At 40.3% G+C, this 12,970-nt stretch overlaps 2 protein-coding genes across 6 annotated transcripts in view; both read right to left on the bottom strand.

The window, feature by feature from the left end:
* The window catches only part of arhgef3 (Rho guanine nucleotide exchange factor (GEF) 3), a 34,897-nt gene extending 29,980 nt beyond the window's left edge, over positions 1-4,917 (bottom strand). For both annotated transcript variants that reach the window (XM_057845433.1, XM_057845437.1), the window contains exon 1: positions 4,710-4,917. In XM_057845433.1, coding sequence (XP_057701416.1) covers positions 4,710-4,741 — 32 coding nt within the window. In that variant the 5' untranslated portion in view covers positions 4,742-4,917. The remainder of the gene's footprint in view (positions 1-4,709) is intronic.
* A 3,941-nt stretch (positions 4,918-8,858) lies between these two features.
* Positions 8,859-12,970, bottom strand: part of il17rd (interleukin 17 receptor D) — a 56,948-nt gene continuing 52,836 nt past the window's right edge. For all 4 annotated transcript variants that reach the window (XM_057846516.1, XM_057846517.1, XM_057846518.1 and 1 more), the window contains exons 15-16: positions 9,762-9,988; positions 8,859-9,269 (exon numbers count right to left, since the gene is read on the bottom strand). In XM_057846516.1, the coding sequence (XP_057702499.1) occupies positions 9,166-9,269; positions 9,762-9,988 (331 nt within the window). In that variant the 3' untranslated portion in view covers positions 8,859-9,165. The remainder of the gene's footprint in view (positions 9,270-9,761; positions 9,989-12,970) is intronic.

The raw sequence follows: 12,970 nt of genomic DNA, 5'->3' as shown, positions 1-12,970 counted from the left end.
TTAAGAAAAAGATCATTTGCTACCTCGCTTCCCCACATTGCTTCCCATGATATTTCTAATCGTAGGGAGAGGGATTGTAAGGCTTTAGCCAATTAAAAAAAGGCTCCAAAGGCTGCCAAAATTCACTCTACTCATTTTACACTGCCTTTTATCTCTCTATATAGGTAAAACGGCGCCATTACAGATTGAGCGCGACAATGCGTGGGTGGGTCGTGCAGCGCATGCATTAATTGCGTTAAAATATTTTAACGTGATACATTTTTTTAAAAATTACCGCCGTTATCGGGATAAATTTGATAACCATACCTTAAGCCTAAAGCCTCTGGATGAGTGTAACATATTATGTTTGTGACATTAAATATATATATATATATATATATATATATATTAAAAAAAGGCATGGCCGATATTTTTTTGCCGATTCCGATACTTTGAAAATGACGTGATCGGACCCGATCGATCGGCATATCGGGACATCTCTACAGGAAACGCTCTTTTTTTTTTTTTTTTTTTTTTTACCATTCAGGCTCCTCTTCAAAGGGGAAAAAAAAATCATTTGAACTGAAACCTGCATCAGGGGAGCCTTAAGACATCTGTTCAGATGCTTCATGAAAAATATTGAGTTTAAAGTTGAAGCAGATTAGTCAAAACAGGAAAATTAAAATGACCGTCGCCATTTTGTCTCGCCACAACTTGGCAGATATACAACATATCTGCGCCAAACTGCCTGTGCTTGATGAGAGTCATACCATGAAGGGTCCTGTAGGGGTCATTCGCATCAACCCTGCAGCGCCAACTGGTGGCAAAAAGTAACGCGGTTCGTCATTGTAGTTACCGTAATTTTCGTACTATAAACTGCAACTTTTTTCCTTCATTTTGAATCCTGCAGTTTATAGTCGAGTGTGGTTTGTTTGTTGATTCATTTGGGTAAATCAGTAACACTTAATTCGACATAAGACCATCATAATTATGACATGACACTATTACGGGCATTACTGAATGCTTATGACAGGTGTCATTAAGTGTCATCTGGCAAGTTATGTCACTAACTCCATTTATGTCCAGCTGGGATTTTTTACATCCATTCAAAAGTGAGATAATTTGCCAGATAACACTAAATGACATCTGTTATAAGCGTTCATTAATGCTCATGACAGTGTCATGTCATAATTTTGACAGTGTTCTGGCACCACTGTCAAATAAAGTCTTACCAAATACTAAAGATGTCCCGATCGATCGGTTCCGATCACGTCATTTTCAAAGTATTGGAATCGGTAAAAAAATATCGGACATGCCTTTTTTTAAAAAAAAAAATATATTTTTAAATTAAATCTTTTTCTAATTGTATTTAACGTTACAGACAAAATGTCTTACATTCATCCAGAGTCTTTAGTTTTGGCTTAAAGTTGGGCTATCAAATTTATCGCTTAAACGGCCGGCGGTAATATAATTTTTTTTCAATTGATCACGTTAAAATATTTAATGCAATTAACGCACGCACTGCACGACCCACTCACGCATTGTCGCGTTCAATCTATAATGGCGCTGTTTTACCTATATATAGAGCTAACAGGCAGCGTAAAATGAGTAGAGAGAATTTTGGCAGTCTTTGGAGCCTCTTTTTAATTGGCTAAAGCCTTAAAATCCCTCTCTCATCAATTAGAAATATCGTGGGAAGCAATGTGGGGAAGAACGGTAGTGGTTGATCTTTTCCTTAACACCCTATGTTACTTCCCAACGCAGAGAAGATGTATCAATTGGTGCCACTACGCACAGTCATGGTTGCACTTCCCATTATGCATTTGGGCAGAATAGTTAAATGACTACAGTATCATTTACTGAAAGCTCAACAAATACACTAGATGGCAATATTTAGTCACAATATACAAAGTCACAAGTCTTTCTATCCGTGGATCCCTCTTACAGAAAGAATGTTAATAATGTAAATGCCATCTTGAGGATTTATTGTCATAATAAACAAATACAGTACTTATGTACTGTATGTTGAATGTATATATTCGTCCGAGTTGTATTCATTTTTTTCTTAATGCATTGCCAAAATTTATGTGATCAGGAAAAATTATCGGGAATGATTGGAATTGAATCGGGTGCAAAAAAAAAAAAAAAAAAGCAATCGGATCGGGAAATATCGGGATCGGCAGATACTCAAACTAAAACGATCGGGATCGGATCGGGAGCAAAAAAACATGATCGGAACAACCCTACCAAATACCATAACTAGCAATTAATGAAACAACTGGAACAGTAACTGAAGAAATAATTAGCACAGAACATGAATTTTGTCTGTCGCCCCGCAATGCATGCTAGGAGGCATGTTGGACAACAACAGTGTTGACAGCAGGTGGCAGCAGAAGATGACTGTCTCCCTCAAGGGAGCAGCGATGGCCGAATTAAGCTTCTTGAAGCAATGAAGCTTTGCAGCCAATCGGTTCAAAGCTTCATGGTGGTTCATTTGGTCTTATGACAGTCGTATGATGCCGCCGTCAAATAAAATGTTACCGGTTTTGGTGTAAATACATCATACTACATTTAGGACAGCTGCAGCCTTTAGTCCAGTGTGGCTTATCAATGAATAAATTTAGTTTTCGTGTCAAATTTGGTGGAGAGCGGCTTTTAGTCAGGTGCGCCTTCTAGTGCGAAAATTACGGTACAAGGCCTTTTGTAATACTAGATTTTATGTCTCTGTTGCTGTGACGACCCTTTGTTCGCCATTAAAATTAAGTAGATTTCTTCAGGGACTTAGGGACAAAATTTGGCACACCTGGTCGAATTGGCCCAATAGCGTACCACACGAATGCTATTTTTAGACCATGACGTCGCATCGTAAAGCGGAAGCGAGACATTATAAACATGCCCTCGCATACAAACCATTATATTTCTGCTAGTTTTCTCCGGTAATCTTTCAAAAACGAACATGCCGATCAAGCACTGCCGCTATGGAACTTGCAGAAACGACTCTAGACATTATGACATATGAAGGATGTTTTCTTCATACGTTTCCCGAAACTGAAAACTCAGGGGAAAATATGGGAAGAATGAATCAACTTGCGCGTACGTTTAACGCCAGCAAGGTAAAGCCATTCACATTTCATATGCAGCAAACATTTTGTTGAGTTGGCATGCTCCTTCAGAGGACAAAGAGGTTAGGCCTTTTAATATTTTTTACTTATTTTTTAGCATGGCGTTTTGCCGTGCTGCTTCTGTCTGACAATGAATGACCTGAAAAGAATTAAAATGGTTTCCGACTGCCACTGTTGTTACCTTTTCTGTTGTAACTTTAGTAATGGGGAAGTTTAAATAGATTGTAGAGTTAAGATTTGTTATTAATGAAAAAATTAAAAGTGTTCGTTGGCTGTCAAAGAGTAGCATTTGTGATCGCTACACAAAAATAGCAATCTAAATTGTCCAAAGAACGGTCAGAGATGTAAGACAACCAGAGGATATAATATATAAGATAGACAGGGCACATACTGGTAAAGAATAGATTGTTGGAACGGGAGAATGTCATTGTCAGTGGCATAAGAAAAAGGTGTCGATAAAAAAAAGCTAAAGCTATGCTTAGGTCGGCTCGTTTTTTTCGTCTTTTTCAGCCCTCAACACTCAAGCCATCTCTTTAACTGAACATTTGTATGTTTTTCCACATCTTTACAAGTAATTTTGGCACCAGGGACATCATTTTCGGACAAAATTGGTAGGTTTAGCTCTGTAAACATCTCCTTCGTACACTATTTCAATTCATTTACTATTGGGGACAAACGGGAGCTTATCCCCCTGTTAGCAACAGTAGCTAATGTTATGAATATTAATGAGCGAAAGTGATGTGTAGCGTGTGGTACGCCATTAGTAGATTCATTTTGGTTTTGAAGAGGGGCGTGGCTGCACGGCTTAGTAGCACCTCTTTTTTGTAGGGCACCCTTCAAGAGGGTTTTTTTCACCTGGGTGTGTGAATGAATTTCTCATCTCAGGACAACAAAAACATGTCAGCCACACCCACAACACAAGAGGTTCCCAAAAAAAAAAAAAAAAAAAAAAAAAAAGGCGATCTGCCACCACCCTGAGCTGCGCGACGTCAGAGTTGGGCCAAACTGCGAAGGTTTTTTTTTTTCCTAATTTTTTTTTTGCGTTTTTTTTTTCACCAATTTTCATGTTTTTTGCCATTTTTACCTGTTTATTTGTCACTTCCTGTAGATTTTAAGGCTTTTCAGGTCATTTCCTGATGATTATGAGGTCATTTCTTTTCCCCATTTGAAATGAATGGGTTCATTGGAAGTAAACATGGGAAACGTTTTTGAGCAATTTAGTGGTAGAGTTCATTTTTGGCAATAACAGCACAACTTTTGTGCTGTGCAGCTTTGTCTTGTCCTGAATTTTTTTGTAGGACAAAATCCACTTTGAAATATTAAATTATTATTAAAATATTTTTGCCATTGGAAATTATGGGGGCTTATTTTTTCCCAAAAACCTACATTTTTGCCACAACCCTAAACCTTGCAGCCGTATTGAAAAAGATTTTTGTGTACTTGTGCGTGGACTACAAAGAAAATTAAGAGTCAAAACAACAACTTCAAAGTAACCATGTCCCTTCCTAAATTCAAAAATTAGGAGAAAACTGACATGACAACACAAATGCAAGTGTGATTATCTAACAATGGAATAAAACTGAAATGTTGTATGTGTGCAGAGCTCACCTTGCCGGTGGCCGCCACCCGTCCATCAACATGGGCTCCCCCTTGCTCAAATAAACAACAATTAAAGCCAGACGCGGCACGATAAGCTCTTCTTCCACATTCGTGTTGTTGTTCCGGTCGCTGACAACATTTTATGGCGTTCAAAGCTCAAAGTTCTGATCCAAAAGTGCGCTGGAAGTAGAAGCGACAAAAGTGACTCAACTGTCAAGAAGCTGGAAAAGTCAAGTTAGAGGAAGTCACCTCCTTACACATTTTCACAGTTAACAAAGTAAGAGCTGCAGCTTTTCATTTGGAGACAACACAACAAAGCTCAATGACAGAAAATACATCTTGATGGCCAATCGGGGACTTGGAAGCCACAGTTATAGGGTGGTAGGAGTGTCTCCACACTTTTTCTCGATGGCATGGCCCCGGAGATCGGGGCCCCGGTCCCACGTCGACTTCTTGCCGCTCCCCTGCTTATGCCTTTTCCTCTCTTTTCTGCCTAGGTATCCTCCTTGGGTTTTGGCGTGGTCCACTGGCCGGGTGTCGGTGTAGTGTCGCCCACTCCTGTTGGAATTTGACCTATTTAACCAGATTGCCGGAATTATGCCAGCCAAACCGCCGGAACCGTACTAGCGCAATTCCATCGACCCGGGCCGGCGCAACACCACCAACCCGGCCAAAAGGCCAAATCCGCATTCACCTTAGTTTTAACCCCTTGTACTGACTCAATTTTATAAGCTGGAAAAAGGCTTCAAAACACAAGTTGACAATTTATTACAAGTTGACAACAATCAGAAAGCAAGGCAAAACAGCAAACGGACCCAGATAAAGAGGAAGGCTGGATCCAGGGGCACTCACAGGTCAACAAAAGAGCTGTGGTCCGGAAGAAGGGTGTGTTTGGGCGTTGTTTAGGGTAATTATCTGTTGAAGAATAGGCCAAGGAGTCTGCGCGTCACTCAGGGCCGGCCCAGGCCATTTGGGGGCCCTAAGCAAAATAATGCAAAGGGGCCCATATTTTTGGCCCACCATTTCGTCACAGTGTACTGTGAAACCCATACATGCAATCCAACCCATACGTCCATATTTTGTATATTAATCAGATTTTGTTGCACTGCATACTTCAAACTTCTCACCCCAAATGATTGTCAGTACTTACAGTAGATAGCGCCAAACCTTTTTCTAAAAGAGAAAAGAAGTTAAAAAAAGAAAAGTTCTTCCTTAAGCTTGTAATCAAGTATCAAAACTCACAAAAGCCAAATAAAGCAAAGTGTAGTAAACAAAATAGAATATAAATTAAACAATCGCCAGATTGGAGGCCCCCTAGTGGTCAGGGGCCCTATGCAGCTGCATAGTCTGCGTATAGGCTGGGCCGGCCTTGGCGTCACTGTTGCCAAAGTAACCAGAGTTTGAGATTTTTGTCAGCCTCAGCGCTAAAGAAGTGCTGAGTGTTCAAATTCTCAGCCGTGGAGTCTTCTTGTTACCAGGCGTTCCTTGTGGCAAGACGTCCCGCCATTGTTCTGGATTGTCCATTGTTGGCCCCCAGAAGAGCCGATGGTGGGATTCGGTGGTCCAGACGTGGACGTGTAGATGTCTTGGCAATCACCTGCTTGTCTTGCTCGGTCAGCTGCATGACGAGCGCATTGGGCTTCAGTAATCAGCAGGCATCCTGTAGTTGTTATGCCTTTATCTGCCTGTTGTCTTGGAGCTGCAAATTCCAGTCACTCCAAGTCCAACTACTCATACTTCAAATATATTATTTTCTTAAACTATCATTTAAATGTTGTTTTATATTGGGTGTGTTAGAGTAATATAAACAATCAAACAGTAAACATGGGAAAAGGTAGGATTCCCTTTAGGACCCTATCCTGCCCCAGGTCTAGTGGGGCGTAGGGCTCCCACAGTGTGCCATGTCGGTTGGGGGGTTGAAGCAATGGCTGGTGGACAAGGTGGGTGGGCGTGGGGGGTGGTTGCAAATCTCCTCATCCTTTCTCTGAAAGCCGGTTAATAGGGGCATGGATGGTCCGGGGTACCACCCCGGGTCCCGGGGGGAAGACGGTGGCCACCTTGCTGGAGTTGTGGGAGGAGTTGACGAGCTGCGCTGGCTCACCCTTCCGATTGGTCAGGGAGGGACCATGGGCCTGGGGCTGCCCCTACGCAGCATTTCTACTTGGCTGCAGGACTATCACACGTGTGATGAGATTCCCACATGACTGTGTTGAATTCAACACTATGGTGCCAGGATTAGCGATAAGGCAGCATAGAATAGGATGTCAACATATCCACACATACAAGGGATTCACATAATAGTGGGTTCTACACTTCACATTGCCGATTTGTGTACGCTCCACCCCACCTAATCACATCTTTTTCTGATTCTCCCCACCTCCTTTTTCTCCTCGGTCATCAGGCCCGCCACATGGTGTCAACTGGAAATACAATTAGCTAACGATAGCGTTACTATAATCAAAGTTTAGTGTGGGTGTTGAATGTATTTCTTTTGTTTGTTCTTCTGTTCTGTCTCTTTTTCTATTTCCCTTTCTGCTTGCTGCTTACGCCTAATAAAGCAATGACTAATCATCACAATGGGAGTATATCATACTCCTATGTGATACATTAAAACTGTTCAGTTCACATTCCCATTCTCCGTGCCAAGCAGCTGAACAGGAAAGGTTAAAAAAATTAATTTGATTGATTGATTGATAAAATAAAAACATGATTAGCAAGGGTGTTAAACTCATTTTTGTTGCGGACCACATTGTCCACTCAATTTTGACTGGGAGGGGCTGGCATGGAAAATGCAGTAAGCTGTGTTAAAAGGCAAAAAAATAAAAACAAAAGCCAGGAAACCTGTGCAATACTGAAGAAAACAGAAAATGCAAAAAAAAAAAAAAAAAAGAAAGAAACAAAAAAGAAACGCAAAGTAACACAAAAAAACAAAAAAAAAAACATGAAAAAAAAAAATCACAAAAACTGAAAAAATGTGGAAAATGTGCAACATGTGATAAAAGCTAACTGAAAAATCGACAAAATCAGACAAAACGCAAAACTGCTAAAGAAAAAAAAACTCGAAAAATAAGATTAAACTGCAAAAAAACTGCCAAAAAGACTAAAGAACTGAAAAAAAAAAAAAAAACCAAAACAAACGCAAAATAACTGGAAAAAAAAACACAGGACATTGAAAAACCACAAAAACAAAACAAAGGAAAATGTGAAAAATGTGCTAAAAGGCAAACTGCAAAAACCCGATAAACATCAGAAAAAAACGCAAGACAAAAAAATAAATAAGTAAATAAATAAATATGAGTTCAAACAGAAAAACTGTGGGGGGGGGGGGGCATGAAAAGCACACAAACTACAGGAAAATCGAAAAAAAAAAAAAAAAAACACGAAGAAAAACCATGGAAAATGTGATAATAGACATAAATTGCCAAAACATCGAGAGAACTACAAAACCCAGAACCTGAAAGAGCAAAAACAAAACAGGCAAACCTAATTTAAAAAAAAAAAAAAATCACAAAAAATGCACCACAAAACTGAAAAAATTGTTTTTGCACTGATGAGTTGACCATCAAGTGACCCCCCCACCCAAAAAAAACCGAAAAGAAAAATCTGCCAAAAAACTAACTTCCATTAAAAAAAAAAAAAAAAAAAAAAAAAAAAGATTAAAATACAAAAATGTATTGGGAGAAAAATAGTTGAAAACATAAATGCCAGACAATTAAAAAAAAAAAAAATGCGAATGTGAATCTAACATGTAATATAGCGGGGGGGAAAAACTGCAGTTTTCTTTTGATGCTTTGTGTGCTTTTATTGTGAAGGCGAATCTGATTTTTGCTGCTCTTCCTGTTGTTTGAAGCCGAGCCGTCTGCTCGTTTGCCTTCGGGGAAAAAAAAGAGGAGCGTCTATTTCTCGTCTCTCGTCAGTTAAAGACAAAACAAAGCAGACCGCATTTTTACCATCCGCTGACGTTGGACGCCATCTTTGCATTCACCGAACATTCATACAGTAACAAAGAAACAAAAAATACAACAGCGTATTACGGCCCCCAAAAAATACGAGAAAAAAATAAGCCAAAAAGCACAAAGTTGTAATATATTACACATATATGTATAAGTCAGTTTTTTGAGGGGGAATTCTCCTAAAAATCCAATAATGTGGACCTGCTTAGTGTTAGCAACATTTTTTTATTTCAGTACTATAAAACAGTACAATTCCAGACAATGCAGAAAACTAAAAATAAAAATGTAAAACAGACATTTGAAATAATTACAAAAAAACGGTATATACAAGCAGAAAATGTGGTCCTTTTTTCCCCCCTACAATCACTTCCGAGTGTCCCAATAACTTCGAGGCTCCGCCCACTGACCAATCAAACTGGCCGCAACATGCCAAACATCCAATCGGTAAGAACCCGACAAGATTGAAAATTCCCACGAGTCCTTGTTGCTAGTTACATCCCAAAAGGGACGCGCTAAAGGGCCGCCGCCGCTTCCGATTCTGAGCGGCGCAGTTGCGCTTTCTGGAGGGCGGGGGCGCCGCAGCCTAGCGAGGCCACGGCTGGCGGCTCCTCATCTCCTGTGGGACGACAAAAAAAAACAAAAAAAAACACATTGGATAATTTACACAATTGCTAGCAAAAGTACTTTACGAGGGGAAAAAATACACAAAGCTCGTAAAATTATGAAAAGGAGAAAAAATATGATCAATCATTTGACCCAAAAATGATATTGTGATTATTGTGCCAAATTTATAATACAAAAACAGTTATTAAATATACCTACGATCAATTATTTAAAAATCTGAAATCTGAAAATACAAAAATACCTAAAATTATGAAAATATGAGATTTTAATTATTTATTTATTTATAAGGGACAGTGCACATTGATGAACATGTAAAAGATGTAAACATGCCAGATTGTAGGGAAAAAAAATGCTAATTTACATCTGTAGTTCCTAGGCAGGTAACAGAAAGACACAAAAAGACAAAAGAACTAAAGATTAAAAAAATATTCAAAAATAATTTACGAAAAATGATAAACACATTAAAAAATATTTGATAACTTACCCAAACCGGATGACGACGACTCGCTCTCCGCCAACGAGGACGAGTCGGCCCGTTCGTGGGCCAGCCCCTCCATAAGGGGGATGGACAGCTCCGACGACGGCACCGACGACTCGTAGATGCCCGAGTCGCGGGGCGGCGGCACGTGCCGGCCGGCGGCCCCTCCCGCCCCCACTTCCTCCTCCCACTCGGCGCTCGGGGAATGCGGCGCTTCCTCCGAAAAAGCCGTTCTGAGCAAGAGACGGAAACTTGAGAGCGGTGCCGCTACGCTTATCAAGGAGTGCTGCAACCTAAACCTATCCAGTGTAAACAGAACCAGTACAACAGCATACTGTACAGACATTTTGCTAAGTCTTGAGTGGAGTTAGTGTCATCTTGAGGCCGAGTGGTGGTACTGTTATGGTATTAAGGATCCCAAAATGTAGCAAGTCAGTGAAAATGTGGTGGTAAAAAGTGTAATTAATGAATCATGAATTAAAAAAAGCAGGACTCCATTAATAAATTTCTTTTTTTTTTTTAATCTAAAATAATAATGCGCTCATTTTTTCTATGATTTATTTTAACTTTTTATTCCATTGACTTGATTTGTATTTAGGATTTTCACAATTTTAGTTGTATCTATTGTTTATTTTAAATTATTATTTTTTTCAAGTACTTTTGTATTGTATGTTGATGTATATTTGCTTAAGGAGCAATATGTAAGATTGGTGGCCAAAAATGGTACTGCAAACCAAGAGCACCCTTCCATTCTCTTTGTGCTGCCAGATAAGTGCTTGGCAATTGACAATCAAGCTCAATTATGAGACTACAGTAATGTTGCATTTCAATCGGAAACTAGAAAATTTCTCAATTTCTGGAGAAACACGCGTGGGTACCTGTGCTATCCCAGTCACTATACTTGTAGTACAACTACACATGAGCACAGGCGACCCGTAGTACAAATACACGCACGCGGACCCCTAGTACAGGTACATGCATGCGCACCCCGAGTGCAACTACACGCGAGTGTGCACACCTGTGGTACAACTACATGCGAGCCTACACCCCTAGTAAAGGTACACCCGAGAGCAGGCGCACCCCTAGTACAAATACACGCGAGTGCAGGCGCACCCGTGGTACAACTTCATGCGAGTGTGCACACCCATGGTACAACTAGACGCGAGCACACCCCTAGCACAGGTACACGCGAGCACATCCCCAGTACAGGTACACGCAAGCGCAGGCTCACCCTTAGTACAACAACACGCGCGTGCACCCCTAATACAACTACACGCGAGTGCAACCCTAATACAACTACACATGAGCGCGGGCGCACCCCTAATACAACTACACGCGAGCGCAGGCGCACCCCTAGTATAGGGTGACCAAACTTTTGCCCGGACAAGTCCTACTTTCACGTAGTGTCCTCGTGGTCCGGGCGGGTTTTATAAATTCATAAAAATGTCTGTTTTTTATGATTTTTCACGGGACCAATTTGAAGAGAATCCCTCCGACCGCTGGGTGGCAGCAGTTGACATGGCTCCTACGAGAATGGAGGGATGTAGTAGTTCTTGTTTTTGTTGGCAGTTTACCCCTATCATGAGGCATTACCGCCATCTACTGGGTTGACGATTTGGCCACAATGCCTGAAGTTTTTTTTAAATTTTTTTTATGATAAATACGTATATAATGGCAACTGTTGACTTCTGTCGGAGCTTTGACTGTAAAATCCCGTTTGGTGTCGCATCGGCGCGCTGCCGAAGATTGTAAACTTTTATAGCAAAGTTTGATTTTTGCCTCAGCTAGCTATCAGTAAGCTAAACCGGGCTAGGCATTATGGCAAACGTAGTTTTGAACTGCTACGTTTGGAAACATGCTGATTGAATAGTTTGTCAGTTTATTTTGTTTTTGTTTGTGTGCAATCTAGAACATTGAATGAGAACATCAATTGAATGGGAATAACAATTTGTCAAGGACAATTGTCGTGATAGTAATTTATAAAAATGTTTAGTTGGCACATAGCCTACTGTGTGTATGTGTATTGACTGGACTACATTTCTATGGGTCTGCATTATATATATATATATATATATATATATATATATATATATATATATATATATATATATATATATATATATATCTCAGAGGTTGCGCTAGACATTTTCGTTGTCTGTCATTTTGACTGACAGGGTCATAAAAATCCGGTCATAGTCTATTTTTACCCGTCACTTAAATTTTTTAAATGATAATGATGACATATTCAATAGTATTTAGTTTTCATTCATTTTTAATTAATATTGTAACACTTGCTTGGCGGCGAAAAATTAGACACGGAAGTCGTGGTATTTTTCTCCCTTTTTACTCTGCTTACCAACAACTCCGCCCCCAAAGAAAAAGAGGCAACGATATAGACCCCAATCACCAACGTCACACAATGATCTTAATTGTGGTTGTCAGCCCAAAATCTTCTAAATATGTATTAAATGCATCTTACCAGATATAAAAAGACTACTACATAGTCTGTGGTGATCGTTTGGTGCCCAGACTTCTTGTCGAATTACAGCAGTCCATCTCGCTCTCATCTTCACCATTTTGATGATTAATATTAACGAGCAGAAAAACACGCCGTAATAGAAGGCATGTACGTAGCGGTAATGTGTAAATATGACTAGCTGACACACAATATGGCGGCTCCGGTCAGGGGGGCGGAGTTGTGACGTCATGTGATTGGGTGATTGGATGACGCGCTGGCACACCGGGTGCACCAATAAGAACCTCGCGTTGATGTGTCAATCACGGTGCCGCCGCCAGACCCCGGTGACGCTACAATATTCTGACAGAAGAGCCAACGACGTCATGCATTAAGAGAGACAATAGCTAATATGCTGACTCGCCACCCTGTGGTCTGGGGTGTGAATTGCAACCTGTCAAAATGACGGACGGATTTCAGTTTTTTCCGTCACCGTTGTAAAAAACCGGTCAACGACGGAAAATATTCGGTTAACGCGACCCCTGGTATGCGGACACATAGTTCAGGCACACGCAAGCACAGGCACTTGTAGTACTTGTAACCATATTTGACAAAGAATAAGTATACGTTGTTGTAGTATAACTTGTAGTTTAAGTGGATGTCCTATATCTGCAACCTTAGTTTACAAAGCCAACAGATTCGTGGCAACCTGGATGAAGACAAAGAACTGATCTTGTAATTGGGTTATTGGTGGAGGAAG

The sequence above is a fragment of the Corythoichthys intestinalis genome, chromosome 9 (assembly GCF_030265065.1).
Source record: "Corythoichthys intestinalis isolate RoL2023-P3 chromosome 9, ASM3026506v1, whole genome shotgun sequence".
NCBI lineage: Eukaryota > Metazoa > Chordata > Actinopteri > Syngnathiformes > Syngnathidae > Corythoichthys > Corythoichthys intestinalis.
Note: the sequence above shows the minus strand (reverse complement) of the source record. Positions and strands in the feature narration are given on the sequence as shown.